Below are 21,010 nucleotides of genomic sequence, written 5' to 3' on the forward strand. Positions count from 1 at the left end.
TCCCCAGCATTGCTCCCTGTGTGTTCCCCCCGACCCTGGTGCACCCCGAGTCCCCCCCCCCGAACTCCCCCAGGTGCCCCTCCCCAGTGTGTCACCCCAGACGGTTTCATTTCCCAAACAAGCTGTTTGAAAGCGACTTTCAATATTTCCTTCCTTTTTTAGGGGTTTTCTCCCCCCACACACACCCTTGCCCGGTCCCCCTTCCCGTGGCTTCACCCCCCTGCTCCATCCAAAGCTGCCAGAGCATCGCGGAGCCGGAGCCGTTGGTCAGTTACCCAGGAGGATGCCCCGAGTATCCCCGGGTGATGAGTTTTGGGGGCATCTCAATGGTTTTGACAGGTGACTTGGCTGTTGGTAGCTCCCCCCCAATATACAAATACAGCCAGCCAGCTCATTAAATGTAAATTCGTGGGGAAATTAGGGGCCAGCTCACTGCAAGCGGATGGGGAAAGGGGGTGGGGATGCCACAGCACCCCTCGGCTCAGAGCTGTGTTGATCCTTTCTGGCAGATCCACCGCGATCTCTCGGTGCAGCTCTGAGAGCCGATCCTGTTCCTCTTCAGTCTTCCACAGCCCACGCTGTCATCCCCAGGGGTCAGCAATAACCTGGGGGTGCAGGAGGCAGCCCACGTCACGGCACGAGGTCCCAAGGGCGACAGGGGGGGATTCCCGCCCCAACACCCACCCCTCCCCAAAGCACTCACCAGCTCTGGTCCAGGCGGGAGCCGTTCAGCCAGTTCCAGCCCTGCTCAGTGAAGGAGAGGCCGATCCAGTAGCGACTGGAGCTCTGTAGGATTTTACTGATGGAGTCCTGGAGCGGGGAGAGGGTGGGTGGTGATGCCACGTGCCATCCCAAAACAGGCTCCAGCCCGGCCTCTGCAGACCCATCCCAGAAACGAGCCCCACCACTGTCCCCACATTGGCAAAGGCACCCAGGAGCTTGGCACCGACCCCCCCGTTCCTGGGACAGCCCTACGCCTTTCCCCAGGGGCCACCCGCCGCTCAGGTGCAGTCCTGAGACCCATCCCGCATCCCCGATGCCATCGGTGCCTTTACCAGCTCATCCTGATCCTCCGGCACCAGCAGCTCAGACCCCCGGTTCTCACAGTCCTCACGGCTCTGGGTCCAGCTCCCAGGAGTAGCATTGTCAGCAACCCAGTAACACTTGTTCCTGTTCAGCGTCCAGCCCGTGGGGCAGAGCCTGCACCCCTCACCCTCTGCAAGGCAGCCAGAGCCACGCTCAGCCACACAGAAGCCGCCTTGTCCCCTGCAACTCCACAGAGGATGAGGGTTTCACCCCAGGAACATGGGAACACCCCGCAATCCAGCTCAGGGTGCTCTAAGCTTTGGGGAGCCTGACGGCCGGGTCAAGTACCTGGTGACTGTGATGGGCAGAGACCTTTCCTCAGCTCCAAGACAATTCTCTCCAGTGTGGCGTTGTTTCCTATGATCACACACTCGTTCTTCTGGCTCCCCACATTCTCCTGGCCTCCCATGTTCCCCAATGACTGTCGGCAAGCTGTGCGGGAAGGATGGAGCGATGGAGCAGGGGAGAGGGTCGGGGCGGGATCCAGTGCAGACAGGGAGAGCGGCTCCCAGCCAGACACCGCTCTGGGCAGCGGATCCCCATGTCTCTGCTCCCCATCCACAGCCCCAGAGCCCCGGCAGATCCCTCCCCAGTGCCAGCTCCACGCTCTCCTCCTGCTGCAGAGGATTCTCCTCCCCTGGATCCGCCCGGCTGAGGGCTGGGGCTGCCGTGGGCCCCCCAGGCAGCATCACCTCCCCCTGGCCCCAGACTAATTCCGTCCGGGCTCCGCGTGGCCCCAGCTCCTCCAAGGGTGTGAAAACGCGGCTCCGCCTCCACTGAGAAGTTTCCAGTGGTTTCCCCTCCCCGCCCAAGGCTCCTCCACGTACAGCTCTGAAGAGTTCTGATCAAAACCACGTTCCAACACCTCAGCAGCGCAGGCCCTGAGCAGCAGACACGCCTCCTACACAGGCAGCATCAGGTTGGGACCCCCCTCCCGCCTCTCGCGATGGGCCCTGGGGTGTCCCAGGCCCCAGCAGCTCCTCACCCCAACTTCCCAGCGCCACCACTGCCGCTCCCAGGAGGAGGTGCCCAAGGCAGCTGGCCCAGAGCGCGGTTCGGTGCCACGGGGGACAGCCCGGTCCTGCGAGGGGAAGAGCTGTGAGAAGAGCAACAACACTGCCCCAACCCCACATCCGGCGAGACAGGCTTGCAGTGCAGGTTTGGGCTATTTTCTGCTCCCAAAAACCCTTTTGAGGCGGTTCTGCACTTTGCTCGCAGCCTTTTGTCACCCCCACATCCCTCTGCTGCTGCTCCCCTTATCTCACACCGACCCCAACGGCACCGGGGCAGGAGGTTGGCTGGGTCCTACCCAGCGCCCAAGAGCTGGGGGTCTCGTGGCTGTGAGGAAGACCCAGAGCTCAGAGGGGAGCTGAGGGGGGAGAGGCAGTCTTGTCCTGCTCACGGTAGAATGGAGGAGTCCTGTCCGTAGCCCGGTACCACTTGGTCCCATCCAGCATCAGCCCGTGGGGCAGAGCCCACAGCCCTGCATGCACAGACGGGCGGACGCTGCCGTGCTGAGATGCCCCTGGGTAGAGCCTTGTGTCACCCCGGGTGGGGACAGCGCGGTTTGGGGACCCTGCACTCGGAGGAGGCTGTGAAGCGTCCATCACACCCCCCCCCAGCATCCCCAGGGAGCCCAAGGCAGGGTGTCCTGGGGCAAGACCGCTCTCTGCACAGAGGTGTGACCCCATTAGGGGACCAGCAGCAGGAGCTGGGTGTCCCCCAGACCCCCCTGCTCCCTCTTTTGAGGCTCAGAGCTGAGACCTGTAGCTTGGTGGAGATGGGACGCCAGCCAGCCCGCGGCATGGGACAAGCCCCAGCCTTGAGAAGAGCCCCCCTGGCTCCTCTTCCCTTGATTCCTGCCTCAGTTTCCCCATCTTGAGCAGCTCCTGGGCATCACCCCACTTCTCTCCCAAGTCACACCCGTCGTTGCCACCCCAGCTTTCCTCCCCTCCCCACAATGAATTTTTGGGAGGATGGAGAGACCGACCAGCGCTCACGACCCCCAAAGTACCTGCATTGCGGAGGGGACCCGGGCTCCCCGCAGCACCCCGCTGGCCCCGTGGGGTCAGGACGGTGTAACCACCCTCAGCCTCCATACCGGGGACGACTGAGAGCGGTGGTGACACGGTGCAGGTGACAGGAAACCGATGACCCCAGGACCGCCCGGGAGGTGTGAACTGGCAGAGGGGCCTGAGCTTCCTTTAACCGTCCCAGCTAAATAACCGGAGAGCTGCTGGGCAAAGCAGCCCCGAGGCCGAGGTGAGGGGTGACAGGGGGGTTCCCTCTAGAGGAGGGAAAGCCGGGGTCCTCTGCTGCTCCCCTGCAAGGGAGAGGACACGGAGCTGCTGGGAGGCAGAAATCCTTCCCAGGGAGGGGGAGGCCCTGGCCCAGGGTGCCCAGAGAAGCTGGGGCTGCCCATCTATATTCTTATTCCATAAAAAGTCATTCAATAACTTTGCTTATAGTTTTAAATGCAAAGAGGAGAGTGATGTTGAGCCTGGAGAAGAGGAGGCTGAGGGGAGACCTTCTCCCCACCTCCCCTGCCCTGCCAGGAGGGTGCAGAGAGGTGGGCGATGGTCTCTTCAGCCAGGGGACAGGAGATGGGACAAGGGGCAATGGGCTCAAGCTGTCCCAGGGCAGGGTCAGAGCCTTGTCCTGAAGGGCCTGAACGTGCTTCGTGTTCTCAGAGCTGCTGTAACTGCTCTATAATCAAAATCATATTCGAAGCTAAACCCCAAATAACCCAGAATTCCAGCTGTTTCAGTAGGGTGACAGTGAAAGGAGGAGCCCGAAGCGAGAGGCGGGCTGTCCCGCCCTGAGGTGAAGAACAACGACCTGGGGCAAGATGGCGGCTCCGCCCAGGGGCAGCGCTACTAGAGTTTTACCGCCCACAGGCGGGCGGCTCGCTGATTGGCTGCCTGTCCCGCCACTCTTCCATCGTGAAGCGCTGATTGGTCGGTCGGAGCCGTTTCGGTGATCCCGCCTCTTTGGCCTGAGGTGTTGGCCGCGTCCGTGAGGCGCAGGAGCGGATACGGAGCGGGACAGGAAGGAGAATGGGGTGGCGGCTGCTGCGTGGGAAGCTCCGCGGTAACGGCGGTGGAAGGAGCCCCGTGTGGGGGTATATCCCGAGACACGGGGTGTCCCCCCAGTGTCGTGACCACCCCCGTGTGTCCTGAGCCCCGCACACCGTGTCACCCCCCACAGGTACGTCCCGAGCTCCCCGCCCCGTGTGTTCCCGCCCCCCCACCCGGTGTGTCCCAAGCCCCGGGGTGTCCAGAGACCCCCGTGAGTCAACCCAGGTGTGTCCCAGCCCCGCTCCGTGTGACCCCACTCGCCGGTGTCTCCCCAGCATCGCTCCCTGTGTCTCCCCCCCACCTCGGTGCATCCCGAGCCCCCCCCCGAGCTCCCCCGGGTCCCCCCTCCCCGGTGTGTCACCCCAGACGGTTTCATCTCCCAAACAAGCGGTTTGAAAGCGACTTTCAATATTTCCTTCCTTTTTTAGGGGTTTTCTCGCGCCCCCCCCCTCCCTTTCCTGGTCCCCCTTCCCGCGGCTTCACCCCCCTGCTCCATCCGAAGCTGCCGGAGCATCGCGGAGCCGGAGCCGTTGGTCGGTTACCCAGGAGGATGCTCCGAGTATCCCCGGGTGACGAGTTTTGGGGGCATCTCAATGGTTTTGACAGGTGACTCGGCTGCTCGTGGCTCCCCCCCGGTTTGTCGTGACCTCAAATACACCCAGCCAGCTCGTTAAATGTAAATTCGTGGGGAAATTAGGGGCCGGCTCACTGCAAGCAGATGGGGAAAGGGGGTGGGGATGCCACAGCCCCCCTCGGCTCAGAGCTGGGTGGATCCTTTCTGGCAGATCCACCGCGATCCCTCGGTGCACAGCTCAGAGCTGATCCTGTTCCCCCTCAGCCTTTGCTTCCATACCCCGGGGTGCAGTAGAAAAACCTCCGGGTAACCGTCCCGGTTACCTATTGCTAAGGGCCTGAACATGCTTTAGGTTCTCAGAGGTGCTGTAACTCCCTTAAAATCAAAATCATATTCTAAAATAAACCCAAATAAATCCAGAATTCCAGCTATTTCGGTAGGGTGACTGTAAGAGGAAGAGCTAGGGGGCAACAAAGTCACCGATTGGCTGTCTCTCCTGCCACTCTTCCATCGCTAAGCGCTGATTGGTCGGTCGGAGCAGTTTCGGTGATCCCGCCTCATTTGCCTCAGCGGTTCGCTGGAGGAGCGGGAATGAAACGGCGGGGTGAGAGAAGCGGGGCTGGGGAGGGAGTGCGGCGGGGAATGGGTGCGAAATGAGTGGAAAAGGGGGGAACGAAGGAGGAGCTGCCATGCAGGGAACTTTGTGGGCTGTCGGTGCCCTCGGGTTGCTGAGGGAGTGGCTGTTTATGGTGGTTTCCTGCCCTCCACCCTGTGTCCCCGCAGCCGAGGCCAGGCTGGATTTCTCCCCAGAAGGGAGAAGGATTTCCCTTCTGAGCCCCCCTTCAGGTGCTGCTTCAGCCCGAACCCCCTAGGAAAGAAGCCTGTTTGTGTCGATCCCCGTCTTTCTCTTGGAATTAGCTCTTCCCTCGGGCACTGGCTACATCAGCTGTTCCTGAGAAGCCAGAAACAACTGGAAAAAGAAATGCAAAGCTAGTCATTCCTTTGTTAACGAAATTGCAGGATGCATCCTTCTTGGGTCTGAAGTAAGGTCCCACTCAGTCCAAGGGGCTGGTGGGGAGGGCGCTGGCTCTGCTGGTGACCAAGGGCTAGTGTGTTCCACTCCATAGGTCTGCATTGTGTGTCACCAGTCTCATGTATTTTGCTATAACATCCGTTGTTTATTATTATTATAATATATCTCTGTTATCCTGGTAAACTCTCCTTATCCCAACCTGTGAGGTTTTGGGTTTTCCCTCCCTTTTCCCCTCCCTCAATTTCCCCCTTAAAGAGTGAGCAGCTGCTTTGGGCCTGACTCTTGTCTGGGGCAAAATGACCAGACTGCTCCAGCCTGGTCCTCCACAAGATCACAAGCCCCTCCAGCAAACCTGCTCCGGTGTGGATCTCTCTCTTACTGATCTCTGTCTCCACAGGCTGCAAGTGCTGGCAGGGGCTTGTTCCAACACAGATCACAGCATCTCCTGTCTGTCTCCCCCTGCTCCAGAGTGGGGCCTCTCCATGGGCTGCAGGTGGGGTCTCGGCCTTGTCCATGGGTTGCAGGGGCATCTTTCTCTCCTCCTTCCCCTTTTTCACTGCCTTGGTGTCTGCACATCTCCTCATGTGTTCTCACTTCCTTTTCTGGGGACACAAAGTGTCTGCTTGCAGCATTTTTTCCTCATTGTGACTCCCAGAGGTGCTGTGACCGTCGCTGGTGAGCTTGGCCTTGGTCAGCAGCGACTCTGGCATTGAGCTGGCTGGTGGTTGCTCTATGGGGCCTGCAGAGAGCTGCTGGCTGCTTCTTGCAGAAACCACCCCTGCAGCCCTTCTCCACCTGAACCCAGCCATGCACAACTGACACGCCCCTGAGCTCATCTTTCTTCTCATCCGATTCGGACGGGCTGCTTTTGCTGGTTGATGGAGGTTGAGTCGCTGCTGCTCAACTAGATGGGCACAGAAAGCTCTGTGAAGCTCCCTGCCCCGTGCTGCCTGTGGTGTCAATGCTGCCTTTCTGCTTTGATGCTCATTAAAAGAGGCAAACTCCCAGGAGTGTTGTGTCTGCTCAGGGCAGCCCTGTCCCGTCCTCTATGGCCGGCTCAGGGCAGCCCTGTCCCGTCCTCTATGGCCGGCTCAGGGCAGCCCTGTCCCATCCTTTATGGCTGGCTCAGAGCAGCCCTGTCCCTTCTCTCCCGCCTCCCACTATGACTGCAGGAAGTAATGCCTGAGCTGAAGGATCAAAGGGGGTTGAGGAAGAACTCTGGGAGAGAAGTAGCCTAAGACCCCACAGAAGCAGTTGACGGGCTGTGCTCCTCCTCCTCCTCCTGAGACAGGGACATCTTCTTGGTAAGCGATTGCAACTTCATGCTTCTGGGGGACACACCTGTGGAGTATTTTGCTGGCTCTTTCTTATAATTGTAGCATTTTAATTACAATCAGCATCATTATATATATTCTATATGCAATGATATGTATTATATATCAATATATTATTATATAGACATTACAACATATTATATACTATATAATTATATACACTATATAATTTTATATACTATATACAATATAGTATATATTTATGTATATGATACCTTTATATATAATATAGAGATATATATTTTAAAACATATAATATGAAATAGTTACTAATATATATTATATATTTTAACCTATTTTATATAGTATACAATTATATATAATATACATTATCATTATATTAGCACTGTTGCAACGAGTGTGTTTATCAGTGGCAGTCATGACCTTTTTTATCTGTTAGTTTCACTGGCTGGGTAGATGGAGGGAGAGCAGTGGATGTCTGGATGTCATCTACCTTGACTTCAGCAAGGCTTTCGATACTGTCTCCCATGACATCCTGATAACAAAGCTGAGACAGTGTGGGATACTCTGAGCTGAGAGAGTGGACAGTGAGGTGGGTTGAGACCCGGCTGTCGGGCCGAGCTCAGAGGATGGTGATCAGTGGAGCAGAGTCTGACTGAGGACCTGTGACTAGCGGTGTTCCCCAGGGCTCGGTGTTGGGTCCAGTCTTGTTTAATATCTTCACTGATGACCCTGATGAGGGAACAGCATCCACCCTCAGCAAGTACCTGATGATACAAAGCTGGGAGGAGTGGCTGACATGCAGGAACACTGTGCTGCCATCCAGTGAGGCCTGGACAGGCTGGAGAGCTGGGCAGGGAGAAACCAGATGAGCCTTAATAAAAGCAAGTGTAGAGTCTGGCACCTGGGAAGGAATAACTGCTGGAATCTGTACAGGCTGGGGGATGAGCTGTTGGAGGGGAGCTCTGCAGAGAAGGACCTGGGGGTCCTGGTTGATGATAGGTTGGCCATGAGCCAGCAGTGTGCCCTGGGGGCTGAGAGAGTCAATGGGGTCCTGGGGGGCATCAGGAGGAGTGTGGGCAGCAGGTCGAAGGAGGTGATCCTCCCCCTCTGCCCTGGTCAGGCCTCACCTGGAGTGTTGTGACCAGTTCTGGGCTCCCTGGGATCAAACAGCCAGGGATCTCCTGGAGAGAGTCCAGAGGAGGCTACAAAGATGATGAAGGGCCTGGAGCATCTCCCCTGTGAGGGAAGGCTGAGCTGGGGCTGTTCAGCCTGGAGAGAAGAAGCTGAGAGGAGATCTGATCAATGGGGATCAATATCTGAAGGGTGGGACACAGGGGGACATGGGCAGCCTCTTCTCAGTGTCTGTGGGGACAGGACAAGGGGTGATGGCCTCAAGTTGGAGCACAGGGAGTTCCACACCAATGTGGGGAAGAACTTCTTCTCAGTGAGGGTGGGGGAGCCCTGGGACAGGCTGCCCAGGGCTTGTGGAGTCTCCTTCTCTGGAGAGATTCCAGCCCCATCTGGAAGATTTAGGGAGCTGCTTTGGCAGGGGGGATTGTACCTGATGATCTCTTGAGGTCCCTTCCAACCCCTGTGATCCTGGGATTCTGTGATGGGGTGACACCAAAGCCTCCCCAGTGAGACACATCTCACCTGACACTGAGTTACTCATTCAGGGTCAATTTTGACTCTCCAACAAGCTCCTCCAGCTCCCAGCCTGGCGCCCTCCAATGTCCAACTGGTCCCTGAGCACAATGTCACATGGTTTGGATATCCTTGTCATGGGATTGTCATCCTGCCTTGGAGTAATTAAGCCTGGGAACCCATCAGCCTCAGATTGTCATCCTGCCTTGGAGTAATTAAGCCTGGGAACCCATCAGCCATGGGCTGGGAAACCCCAGCATCCAACCTCCAGATGGGCCCATCACCACTGTGGTGTTTAACAGTGCTGGGCCACCATCTCCTTGGGATCCCTTGACTCCCAGACCCCTTGGGCACACCACCTTTGGGGTGATTAACCACAGTGGTCCAGCCCTCCTTCAGCCCATCACCCTCTGGATGCTGAGCCCTGGGGGCCCAGCACTTTGTCTTTCAAAAGACCTTCAGGCTGTGGTGCCCACTAAGGTGCCCACAAGAAGCCACCAGAAGAGTCTTCTACCATCCTGGGTGGCATCTGCAGGGCTTGTGGGCTCCTTCCTCTCCACCCATCACTGATGATGATGATGAGCCCACCCTTTGAACACGGGGCCCAAGTTCTGGGCTACCAGGAGAAGAGCCTGAGCGACTGTGAGAGCCCAGTGAAGGGCCCCTGAGCTGCTCCATGTCTGGATGCCTCTTGGAGAAGCTGGTCAGCCAGAACTGACCAGCCTAGAGAAGGTTTGGCTGCAGGAGGTCTGCCCATGTGACATCTCAGCCATGGCAGTGACAGGACAGGAGGTGCAGGACACAAATCTGGACAGACAGTGATTTGGGAAGATGCTTTTTTACTGTGGGGGTGCCCAAGGCTCTTTGGGGAGATTCTGGGGTCTCTAAGAGTGGAGGGAAGTAGGGCCAGCAGGATGGGGCTGTGGTGGTCTCCAGGGCTTCTTTGAGCCCTTGAAGGGCACTGCTTGCCCCTAGGATGTCCCAGGGCTGTTTGGGACCCCTTCAGGACCCCACAACAGTCCCAGCTCCCCCCGGGGTACAATGATGTTTCCCTGGGCAGGGGACAGGAGGTGGCACAGGCCAGATTGGGGGGTGGGGCTCAGCATCCCCCCCAGGCCAGCATGTGGAGGCGGTGGGCAGCATCGCGCAGCCGCCCGCGGTGCTCGAGGCAGCGGTGCAGCCCAGGGGGGACCTGGGCCAGCCCCCAGCGCAGCCCCCAGCACCCCGCGGCGATGGTCCCCGTCGAGTCGCTGTCCCCGCCGTGCAGCACCCCCCTGGCACAGAGGTCCTCCCAGCACCCCCCGGCTGCCAGCAACGCCTCCAGGGCCACCATGGGCGCATCGTGGCCGCTGCGCCCCGGCCACCCCTGCAGTGCCCAGCCCAGGTACGCTGCGTCCCGCTCGGCCGGGGTGGGCAGGGGGGGCAGCGTCGCTGGGCCACCGCCCTCCAGAAGGCCCCGGGACTCCAGGTACCTGCGGGGACATGGAGGTCACTGGGAGCACTGGGGGCCCTGGGAATGCCGGGGGGCAGCAGGGACAGCGGGGGAATGGGGGAACTGGAGTCAGCGGGGATGTAGTGTCACTGGGGTCACTGGGGTCACTGGTGACACCGGAGCGGTGGATGCAGTGGGGACACCGGTCACAGCAGGGAAACCAAGAGCACTGGGGATACTGGGGACACTGGGGGCAGTGGGAGTGTTCAGCACTCCTCAGACATGCTTCCAATGTTGAGGGTGGCAACACTGGAGGGGTCCTGGGGACACTGGAGGGATCTTGGGGACACTGGAGGGATCCTGGGGACACTGGGGACATCCTGGGTGCACTGGGGGCAGCAGGGACACAGTGGGCACTGGTGACCCTGCAGATTGACTGGGCAGTGACACCAGTGACCGTGGGGCAGGGGACACTGAGGACATCGAGGCTCTGGCACAGCACAGTGACACCAGTGACAGTGGGGCAGGGGACACTGGGGACATCGAGGCTCTGGCACAGCACAGTGACACCAGTGCACTGCGCTGCCAGGACTGGGAGAGAGCCTTGTGGCAATGGGTGACGCCAGCGACCCGCTGAGCCCCTCCCGGTATCCCCACCACCCCCTCCCAGTGCTCCCAGTGACCCCAGCGAACCCTCCCAGTGCCCCCTCACCGGTGCCAGGCATCCCTGAAGAAGGGCCAGGCCTCAGCATTGTCCCCCACAGCCACCCCGGCACTTTCCACGTAGTCCCAGGCCAGGGGCAGGACCCGCATCAGCTCAGCCCCCCAGCGCTCCGGGGGCTCCCCCCGAGACCCCAGCACCCCAAAAAGGGCCACCGCCAGTGCCCCAAGGTACCCTGTGTGGATGGGGCTTTCAGAGGGGCTCCAGAGTGTCCCCCTGCCCTGCCCCCTCCTGCCTGGCACCCACCTGTGGGGTGGTGGTGGGTCATGCGCCCACTCTCGATGCTCACCCGGATCAGCGTCGGCAGCTCCCGGGCGTGCGGGTACCTACACCGGCACCACCCTGTGCCCCCCGGGCCAGGACCCCCGTCCCAATGCTGCCCTCCCCTTGGCCGTGATGTGCTGTTCCCCCATTTGCCCCTCCCCCCATGGCCCATCCCCCACACTCCTGTACGCCCCGTCCCCCCCATGTCCCCTATCCCAGCCTGACACCCTCATATCCCCACCCCCCAACTCTGACACCCCCATGTCCCCCCCTCCGTGTCCCCATGTCCTCTTGTCCAGACACTCACCCCCGTCCCCGTGACCCCCTGTAACCCTCCTCAGCCCTTCCACCCCCGACCCCTGTCCCCGCCATGAAACCTCCCCAATCCCTGACAGACCCCCCTCCCCGAGCCCCCTGTGCCCCCCCATATCCCTACCCCTAGCCCGGACACCCCTCCCCGAGCCCCCTGTGCCCCATGTCCCCGCCTAGACCCTCCCCGAACCCTTTGTGCCCCCCATGTCCCTGTCCCCAGCCCTGAGCCCACCCAACCCCCTGTGCCCACCCATGTCTCCGCCCCTAACCCTCCCCAAAAATCCTTGTACCCCATGTCCACCCCCCCAGCCCTGACCCCTCCCCGAACCCCCGTGCCCCCCATGTCCCCGCCCGTAACCCTCCCCAAAAATCCCTGTACCCCCATGTCCCCGCCCAGACCCTCCCCAACTCTCTGTGCCCACCGATGTCCCCAACCCCAACCCTGAACCCCCCCCACCCCCCTGTACCCCCATGTCCCCCCCCAGCCCTGCCCCCTCCCCGAACCCCCTGTACCCCCACATCCCCGCCCCAGCCCTGAACCCCCCAACCCCTGTGCCCCCCGCCCCACCTGAGGCCTATGGCCAGGCTCCGCATGGCGGCCCCGCACCCGCTGCCCGTGGGGTTGAAGGGGATGCGGTACCCCGCCGGCTCCCCAGGCCGCAGCTGCGAGGTGCCTGGCGGGGGGGGTTGGGGAGAAGGGTTGGGGCCGTGAGACCCCCTGACCTGACCCCCCCGCCCCCCCCCGGCCCCCCACTCACCCAGGATACTGGTGGGGCCCGGCTTGCGGCCCTCCATGTCGCTCATGGCGGCCACGTAGCGCTGAGCCAGCTCCTGCAGCAGGGCTTCCCCCTCCAGCCCTGGGGGCACGGCGTGAGGCCCCTCTGGGCGGGGGCACCCACAGCCCTCCCCCGGACCCCTCGAATGCAGGGACATGTGGGCACACCCCCCACTGATTCCCCCCCCCAGTGACCCCCCAAAGCTTTGGGGTACAATAGAACCCACCCCCAGGAAAGGGGAGATGGGGAACACCCCCCGTGGGGTTTTGGGGGGACATTCAGAGACTCTCTGGAGCCCCCACCTCTCAGGGGGTGGTTGGGGGCACCTAAAAGCCCCCCCCAGTTTGAGTCAGGGTGATAATGGTGACCTGCCCTCCCCCCCCCTTCAGAAATCCCCCAAAGAAATAAGGTCCCCCCAAGATCTCCATGTACAGCCCAGGCGTACAGCAGGGAATCCCTTCCCACCCCTCCCTCCCATCCCTGGGGTACATTGGCGACCCTCTCCTGTATCTGTGGGGGGCTATGGTGAGATCCCCCCCATAAAAATCCCCCCAAGCCCTGAGGAGCCCCCAGCCCCCCCTGTACAGCCCAGGGGTATACCCCCCCATGCCCCCCCATCCCTCGGATACAATGGGGGACACCCCCCCCCCATCTGAGGGGGGCTATGGTGAGATCCCCCCCATAAAAATCCCCCCAAGCTCTGAGGAACCCCCAAACCCCCCTGTACAGCCCAGGGGTATACCCCCTACCCCCCCTCCCATCCCTGGGGTGCACTGGGGACCCTCCCCTGCATCTGGGGGGGGGCTATGGTGAGATCCCTCCCCCTGAAAATCCCCCCAAGCTCTGAAAAACCCCCAAACCTCCTCCCCATACAGCCCAGGGGTATACCCCCCATGCCCCCCCAGCCCTGGGGTACAATGGGGACCCTCCCTTGCATCTGTGGTGTGCTATGGTGAGATCCCCCCCATAAAAATCCCCCCAAGCTCTGAGGAACCCCCAGACCCCACCCTGTACAGCCCAGGGGTATACCGCCTCACGCCCCCCCATCCCTGGAGTACAGTGGGGACACCCCCCTGCATCTGAGGGGTGCTATGGTGAGTTCCCCCCCTAAAAATCCCCCCAAGCTCTGAGGAACCCCCAGACCCCACCCTGTGCAGCCCCCCCACACCTCCTCCATCCCTGGGGTACACTGGGGACCCCCCCCCGCATCTGAGGGGTGCAGTGGGGGGCACAACCTGTGGCCAGGCCCTCGGCATTCGCAAGGTGCAGGACGGTGTCATCGCTGACGGGCCACTGCGGGGGCTCGAGGGTGATGGCCCCCAGCCCTCCCAGTTCAGCCAGTTCGGCGTGGATCTGGGCTCCGGAGGTGCAGTACTCCCAGAGACCCCCCCGGTAGCCCAGCGCGTCCCCCACCCCGCTCAGCACCATGGCGGCTTCGTAGGCTTCCAGCGAAGGGACGCTGCGGTGAGGGGCTTCAGGGGGGGCTCAGATGTGGGGGGACACCAGGGCCCACCCCCACCCCCCTCCCTGGGACACTCATGTCTCCTCCATGGCGGGACCGGGTGCCCCTCAGGGTTCAGGCACAGGGCCAGCGCCAGGAGGGTGAGGGTGTCCCTGGGAGTGGGGGGACACAAGGGGGGGTCCCCGTAGCATTGGGGGTGGGAGGGGAGGGATCCCAGAAGGGGTGGTGGGAAGGGAAGAAGTCCCCAGACTGAACTGAGAGGGGGCAGGGGGTCTTGGTGGGGGGACCCAGAGTGACGAGGAGAGGGTGGCAGAAAGCAAAGGGCTGGGAGCCCAAGGAGCCCCCGAATTGGAGGGGGAGGAGGGGAGCTGGGGGTGGTCTCAGCGAGCCCTGGAGGGGGTTGGGGAGCAGAACCAAGGTTCATCCCCACAGAGAAATGTCCCAGATTTATTCCCCTGGGCCACAGTTTTGGGTGAGACCCCCCACCCCACCCCAATCCACCCCTCCCATCCCCCCTGGATTGGGCCCCGCTCCCACACAATTAAGAGGTTTGGTTAATTAATAAAGTGGCTCATGGCAGTGAGAGGGTCGGTCTGTGGGTCACATCCAGGGTGGGGCTGGACACCCCCAACCCTGTCCCTGCTGACCCCCAGAGATCCTCCCCAGCCCTCCCAGAACCCCCCAAAGGTCCCGGCTCCCCCAGGTACAATGGGGGACAGGAGGTGGCACAGGCCAGAGTGGGGGGCTCAGCATCCCCTCCAGGCCAGTACAGGGGGGACACCCGCCAGCCCCCCCAGCCCCCCCAGCGCTGGTCCCCGTCCAGTCGCTGTCCCCGCCGTGCGGCACCCCCCTGGCACAGAGGCCCCCCCAGCACCCCCGGCTGCCAGCAGCCTCCAGGGCCACCATGGGCCTGCATGGCCGGGGAGGGGGAGGGAAGGTGGGGCAGTGTCACTGGGCCCCCATCCCCCAGAAGGCCCCAGGACACCAGGGACCGGCAGGTGAGGGACCCTCTGGGCCACCCAGACCCCTGGGGGTACCCACACCCCTCCCCATAGGGTGCCTGCAGGGGATGTATAGTTTACCTGTATTGTGCCCATTGGGTGTCTATAGGGTTCCCATAAGGTTTCTATAGGGTGTCAATAAGGTATCTATAGGGTGCCTATAGGGTATCTGTAGGGTTTCTATAGGTATTGTGATCATTGGGTGTCTATAGGGTTCCCATAAGGTTCCTGTAGGGTGTCCATAGGGTGTCTATAGGGTGCCCACAGGGGATCTATAGGGTACCTATACTGTGCCCATTGAGTGTCTATAGGGTTCCCATAATGTTCTTATAGGGTGTCCATTGGGTATCTATAGGGTGTCTATAAGGTATATATATAGGAGGTCCACAGAGGATCTATAGGGTGCTAGAAGGGGATCCATAGGGTCCCTATAGGGGGCCTGCAAGGGATCTATAGGGTGCCTATACTGTGCCCATTGGATGTCTATGGGGTTCCAATAAGGCTTCTATAGGGTGTCCATAGGGTATCTATAGGGTGTCTATGGGGTACTGGCAGGGGATCTATAGGGTGCCTGTATTGTGCTCATTGGGTGTCTATAGGGATTCCATAAGGCTCCTATAGGGTGTCCATAGGGTATCTATAGGGTGCCCGCAGGGGATCTATAGGGTGTCTATAAGGTGCTTGCAGGGCATCTATGGGGTGCCTATACTGTGCCCATTGGGATCTGTGCTGCCTGGTGCCCCCTGCACTCCCCACCCATCCCCTGCAGACACAGAAAGGTTCTCAAGAAATGGCTTTTAATAAAAAATCATAACAAAACAGTAACCAAAGGTACTAACTACAGAATCAACACCCTCCCTCCCTCTCATTTCCCCCCCATCCCTGCAACAGGGCTAAGTGAGATGGTAGAGCCTGGCAGGGTTTCGTGTTCCATGTGGACATCCGTGTCCACAGAGATGTCACAGACTGTGACAGTGTCCACATCCATAGGGACAGGACAGGTGTCCCAGCCTGAGACACTGTCCACATCCATGGGGACCGGACTGTCTGTGTCTCCACTGGAGAGGATGGACTGTGTGCAGAGAGGGAGCGGGTGGGATTGGGGAAGCGATGCTGCTGTCCCCTGATGGCTGTAGGGCAGGAACAGTTGTGCTTGTCCCTGGGGGGCCGTTGGTGTAAGCAGGCTGCTGGGTGTCTGCAGCTGTGTGGTCCCTGAAGCACAGTGCCAGGCAGAGGAGCGATGCCGTGACTGAGCAGTGAGGGGGTTGCCAGAGGCAGACTGGTACTGGAAATGGGGAGCTCTGAGCAGCTGCCGCTTGGCAGATCTGCAGGGGGGAGAGGGAGATGTGTCAGGCTGGGGGGCGGAGGGAATCCCTCAGGCACCCGCCGAGCAGGCCCCAAGCGTGGACCAACCTCTGGTCTGTCCCAGGTGAGTGGGAGGGTGCAGGGAAGGGCTGCTGCTGCTGCTGCCCTGGCAGGTGGTGGAGGTTGGTGGGTCCTGAGAGAGAGACATGAACACAGGCTGGTGACCATATCCCCAGCTGGGCCAGGAGCGTGCGCGAGGGCACTGAGAGGGAGCAGGGAGAGGGGCGAGAGGGGCTGTGGAGTTCCCCAGAGTGTGTCCCTGCGCAGCCAGGAGTGGGGTCAGGCCTTACCTCCAGTGTAGGGGGTTGGGAAGATGGGTGGCATCATGGTGGGGGCAGAGAGACCCCATGAAGTGCACCACAGAGGTGGGAGCGCCATGGTCGCTGGAGGGTCAGCTACAGGATGGTGTCTGGATGCTTCTGTTTGCGCGTATCCTTGGTAGGAACGGGGCCACTCCTAGAGTCCTTTGCTGCCCCAACAGCTTTGCCAGCCCTCCATGGGCATGGAAAGGGTTAACAAAAAGGTTACAGGAAGAGTTACCCTCCATGGCTTCATGTCCAAGTGGAAACCACTGCAGAGTGCTGCCCCTCCAAGGTTCATCCTGCCACCCATCCTATTGGATATTTGTACCCGTGCCATGCACAGTGGGATCGAGTGCACCCTCAGCAAGGTGTGGGTGACACTGAGCTGTGTGGTGACGCAGGAACAGTTCTGCCCCAGCTTCCTACAGGCACCTTTCAGGGGTCTGAAAGGGACTGTAAGGTGCCCCCAGAGCTTTCTCTTCTCCAGGCTGAACCAGCCCAACTCTCCCAGCCTGGCTTCACAGGAGAGGTGCTCCAGCCCTCAGATCTTCCTCTTCCTCTTCCTCTTCCTCTTCCTCTTCCTCTTCCTCTTCCTCTTCCTCTTCCTCTTCCTCTTCCTCTTCCTCTTCCTCTTCCTCTTCCTCTTCCTCTTCCTCTTCCTCTTCCTCTTCCTCTTCCTCTTCCTTGTGCTGAGGGCTCCAGAGCTGGACCCAGCACTGCAGGTGAGGTCTCCCCAGAGCAGAGCACTGGGGCAGAATCCCCTCTCTCTCTGTGCTGGCCAGAGTTCTGGTGATGTAGCCCAGGATGGGGTTGCCCTTCTGGGCTGCAGACGCACATTGGTGGCTCATGTCCAGCTTCTCATCCAGGAGTCCCCCCAAGTCCTTTCCCTCAGGGCTGCTCTCCAGCACATCATCCCCCAGCCTGTATTGGTAATGAGGATTGTTCCAACCCAGGGCAGGGCTGTTGCAGAGTGGCTTGAGCAGCAAGGCCATGAGCCTCTGGAGCCGCTGTCCAAGCGGTCGCCTGTGCAGCTGAGTGAGGCCAGGCCCCCCCCATGGCCTCTTGGTGAGAACAGAAGGGTCACTGATGGGTCAGCGTATTCTTGTGTATCCAATGAACTCTGGCATTTGTACTTCTTAAAACGTCCATTTCTTCCTGCTGGAACAGGCTGCCCAGAGAGGTGGGGGATGCTCAGTCCCGGGAGGTGTTCAGGGCCGGGCTGGATGGGGCCCTGGGCAGCCTTGTGTGGATCTACACGATGTACAGAGCGGGAGCGGGGAGAACCTTCCCCTCGGCTCCCGCTGCTCCATCCCCGGGGGCTCGGGGAGCTTCGCAGCGCTCGGCTGAGTGTCCGGTGCTGGGAACCAGGGGGGAAAGGCTGGGGGGGAGGGGGCGGGGGAGGGGGCGGGGGTGGGAGTGGGGGAGGGAAGGTAAAGGAAGGATCAGGACGGGCGGGAGGAGCAGGAAGGGGGAAGGAAGAAGCTGGGTGCTGTTTGGGGAGGACAGCGGCCAGAGCACGGGCTGCTGGGAGTGTCGGTACGGAGCTCTCCGCCGGTTTCCCGGAGCCGGGAGCAGCGGATCCCGGCAGGAAGAGGCGGGATAGGCAGGGGAATGCGAATGCGAGCGGGACGTGAGGGTGTTTTGGGGCCGATGTGGAGCATCCGTGACTTGTGTGAGAGCTGTCGGGGGTGTGTAGAGGTGCTGGGTGTGTATGAGGCATCGCTTCTCGGCCTTTTGGCTAAGATCAAGTGTAGTATCTGTTCTTATCAGTTTAATATCTGATACGTCCTCGATGAGAGGACTTTATATTAAACGGATTTTTGGTTCTGGGAGTTGGACCCGGAGCTTGCTCCCTCCGCTCCGCGCATCGTCCCGGTACTGCAGTGCCTCCGGGAGCGGTGCACCCCGAGATGGTCAAAGACAGATGGATCTCGGCTCTTTTTTTCCTTTACCGGAACTTCTCTGACCCGGCACATCCCGATCCCTTCCCCCCTGAAGGATGCGGAGCCCTGGAGTGGGGTCCCGGGGTGTGGGATAAACCCGGCTTCCTGCCTGTCTGGAAACAGACCGTCTGTCTGCTGACAGATGGTCCCTGTCTGTCCCCACAGTGATCTGAGTGAGTAGGGGGCTCCTCCTTATCCATCCCAAGAACTACCTTCCTGCTGATGCTTCCTCCTTATCCGTCCCAGGTGCTACCTGCCTTGGGATGCTGAGGTCACGAGTCACAGCCTTGCTCTCATTTATTATGTTCTCATCAGCTTTCCCTCCAAGCATCTTGCAATAGTAATTGAATTTACTCTTATTGATGTGTTAGTTATTATAAATGCGATTTCTTATGCTCCCTTATATACGTGTCCCCCCACCCATCAAACGTGCCAGTGTCTTGGGAACAGCCTGTGCAGTTTGCTCTGTCCCCAGATCACAAACGTTCCCTTCACACCCTGAGCTCCTCAGCTCGTTTTTTAATTCTTTCCCCCCCTCCCTCCCTTCTGCCAGGATGTTCAGCAAGGAGAGAAGAAGATGGACAAACAGCTGCTCCAACAAGGGAAGGGAGAATGGCCTGGAAGCCCGGCTGATCCGCTGCCCACCAGCGCCAACAAGTCACGACAGGGAGAATAAGCCCTGCCTTTGTGGTGGGGACTTTGTAGCTGGTGTAAGTGGGGCTGGGGGCTTCATCTGCTCTGTGCTGAGAGAGGCAGCATCTAGTTCTAGTGCTGGCAGCCTGACTTGAAGGCAGGAGATCCCCAGCGCTGGCTGTTCAAAGGGATCGATCCTCCTCCCGTCTGACACGGAGGAGTTTTGCCTCGGTGGGGAATCCTGTTCTCCCCGGGAAGGAGAAACGTGAGGGAAACACAGGGGGTGCCGGGATTGTCGGGGTGGAAACTCGGGGGCACCCCGAGAAGCCTCAGCCCGGCTGCCCGCGCAGCTCCCTCGCTCCCTCCCCGCATCCCCGCCCTTCTGGCTCGGGCAGGGCAGGGGGAGCGGGGTGGCTGCGGGACCCAGCCGAACCCAGCGGGACAGGGGAAACCCGCCCCGTTCCCGCCCGCGGGGTTCGGCCCTTCCCGGCGGGTTCGGCGGCCGGTCGCGCGTCGCCGTTGCCCGGGCAGCCGGTCCGGCCGGTCCCGGGTGGGGCCGTTCAACGCTTCCCAAGTCCCCGCTCCGTGTCCCGGGACACGCGTCCTGCCCACCCGCCGCTCTCGCTCAGTCGAGCCTTCGGCCATGGCTGAGCCGGTCGGTGCTGCGGGAGCGGGAGCGGAGACAGGCCCCGAGCGCCGGGAGAGCGCTGGGGAAAGGGCTCGGTAAGCCCCGGGTCTCCGTCCTCTCCCCCGCTGAGCCGGGGGGAGGAGACCGGAGGGGGAACCTGCCCAGGGGCCGGGCCGCCGGCCGCTCCCACCCACCTGCGTCCCTCGGGCCGCAGAACCTGCGGTGGGGGGGCGGAGAGAGAGAGGAGAGGAGAGGAGAGAGCCGCCCCTCTCCTGCCCGGGCTCTGCCTCCCCAGACAGGCGGCGGGAGGAGCCAATGGCGGGGCTGCCCCGCACAGCCCTGGGAGGGGCGGCCGGGCAGGGCCGGGCCGGGCAAGCGGGGGGCAGAGCCGGGGAGGGACGGCCCAGCCCGGCCCAGCTCCGCCCAGACAGGCAGCGGTCGGAGCCAATGGCGGGGCTGCCCCACCCCCTGGTGGGAGGGGCCGGGCCGTGCCGGGCGCGGCGCAGGACGGGCGCGTTCCCGCCGCGGGCTGCCGGTGCCTCTGTGCCGATGGCTGCCGGGGCCCCTCGGCGGCCTCTTGGCCGCCGCCCGCCGCGCCCCCCGAGCCGTCCCCGGCCGCGCCGCCGCTGCAGAGGCCGCCCCCCAGGTCAGCGCTCCGGCCCGAGGCCTTGGGGCCGCCCGAGGGCCTCGCCCCGTCCCTGAGGCCCCGCGGCCTCCCGGGTGCGGCCTGCGGGACCTCTCCTGGGCGTTGGAGCCCAGGGCGGGAGCGGAGCTGCGGGTCCCCCCGCCCCGAGAAGGCCCCTGGCGACCCCGCCCCCCTTGGCCCCCCGGGGGCTTTTCCGTCTGGGAAGCGGGGAGTTGGGAAAGAAACGGGCCCTGGGAGCGCGCGTGGGGCAGGAGCAGAGGGCTCAGTGTGTGTGTGTGTGTGAGGGGGAGCAGCGGCTGGGGGGGAGTCCCGGCGTAGGGCGTGTGGACACACGGGGCTGCCTTCCCGGGGCTGAAGCGGTGCCGGCGTCCCGGAGCTGCCAGGCACAGATGGTGGGTGGTTGTGGGGTTGGAAGGGACCTGAGAGTGTGGGTGGTGAACCCCCCGGGGAGAGTAACTCAGCGTTGTGCACAGGGGCATTGCGCCGCTGAAGGGCCGTGTGTGGCTTGGGGGGGTGTTAACCTGTGCAGAGTGAAACAAAGCCCGTTCCACGTTAGCCAAAGCCATGTGTTTGGTGCTGGGAACAAGTGTAACTCATGAAGAAGCATTAACAGAAGGGAATTACCCCACTGTAGTGGGATAATTAGCGGTGCCTTGGCTGGGAGAGGCGGGGGATGCTCTGTGGTGTCTGTGTGTGTGTCTGAGATGATCCCAGGGGGACTTGGAAGGGGAACTACAGCAATTAGCTCTGGGAGTTGTGCTTGTGTGAAGCTCAGCCGTGGTTGTAAATCCCTGTTCTGTGTCTTCTCTCCTC

General features: G+C 61.3%; 3 protein-coding genes across 3 annotated transcripts in view; 1 reads left to right on the forward strand and 2 right to left on the reverse strand.

The window, feature by feature from the left end:
• LOC311202947 (class I histocompatibility antigen, F10 alpha chain-like) overlaps positions 1-21,010 on the forward strand; it is a gene marked incomplete at both ends in the record, with an annotated part of 116,109 nt that overhangs the window by 5,277 nt on the left and 89,822 nt on the right. The gene's annotated exons all lie outside the window — the stretch shown is intronic.
• Positions 482-3,185, reverse strand: LOC311202875 (killer cell lectin-like receptor subfamily B member 1B allele C; the record flags this gene model as incomplete). The annotated part of the gene is made up of 7 exons (XM_084277523.1): positions 482-605; positions 704-810; positions 1,056-1,216; positions 1,375-1,518; positions 2,072-2,167; positions 2,489-2,569; positions 3,101-3,185. The coding sequence occupies 7 exons, from the start codon at positions 3,183-3,185 to the stop codon at positions 482-484; spliced, it is 798 nt and encodes a 265-aa protein (XP_084133649.1).
• LOC311202876 (ADP-ribosylhydrolase ARH1-like) lies at positions 9,391-16,423 on the reverse strand (the record flags this gene model as incomplete). Its single annotated transcript, XM_084277524.1, has 7 exons — positions 9,391-10,184; positions 10,857-11,040; positions 11,112-11,191; positions 12,010-12,115; positions 12,200-12,298; positions 13,453-13,689; positions 16,336-16,423. 7 exons carry the CDS (start codon positions 16,421-16,423, stop codon positions 9,812-9,814), a joined length of 1,167 nt encoding a protein of 388 aa, XP_084133650.1. The 3' UTR covers positions 9,391-9,811.

The sequence above is a fragment of the Gallinula chloropus genome, assembly GCF_964237585.1.
Source record: "Gallinula chloropus genome assembly, chromosome: 32".
NCBI classification, from domain to species: domain Eukaryota; kingdom Metazoa; phylum Chordata; class Aves; order Gruiformes; family Rallidae; genus Gallinula; species Gallinula chloropus.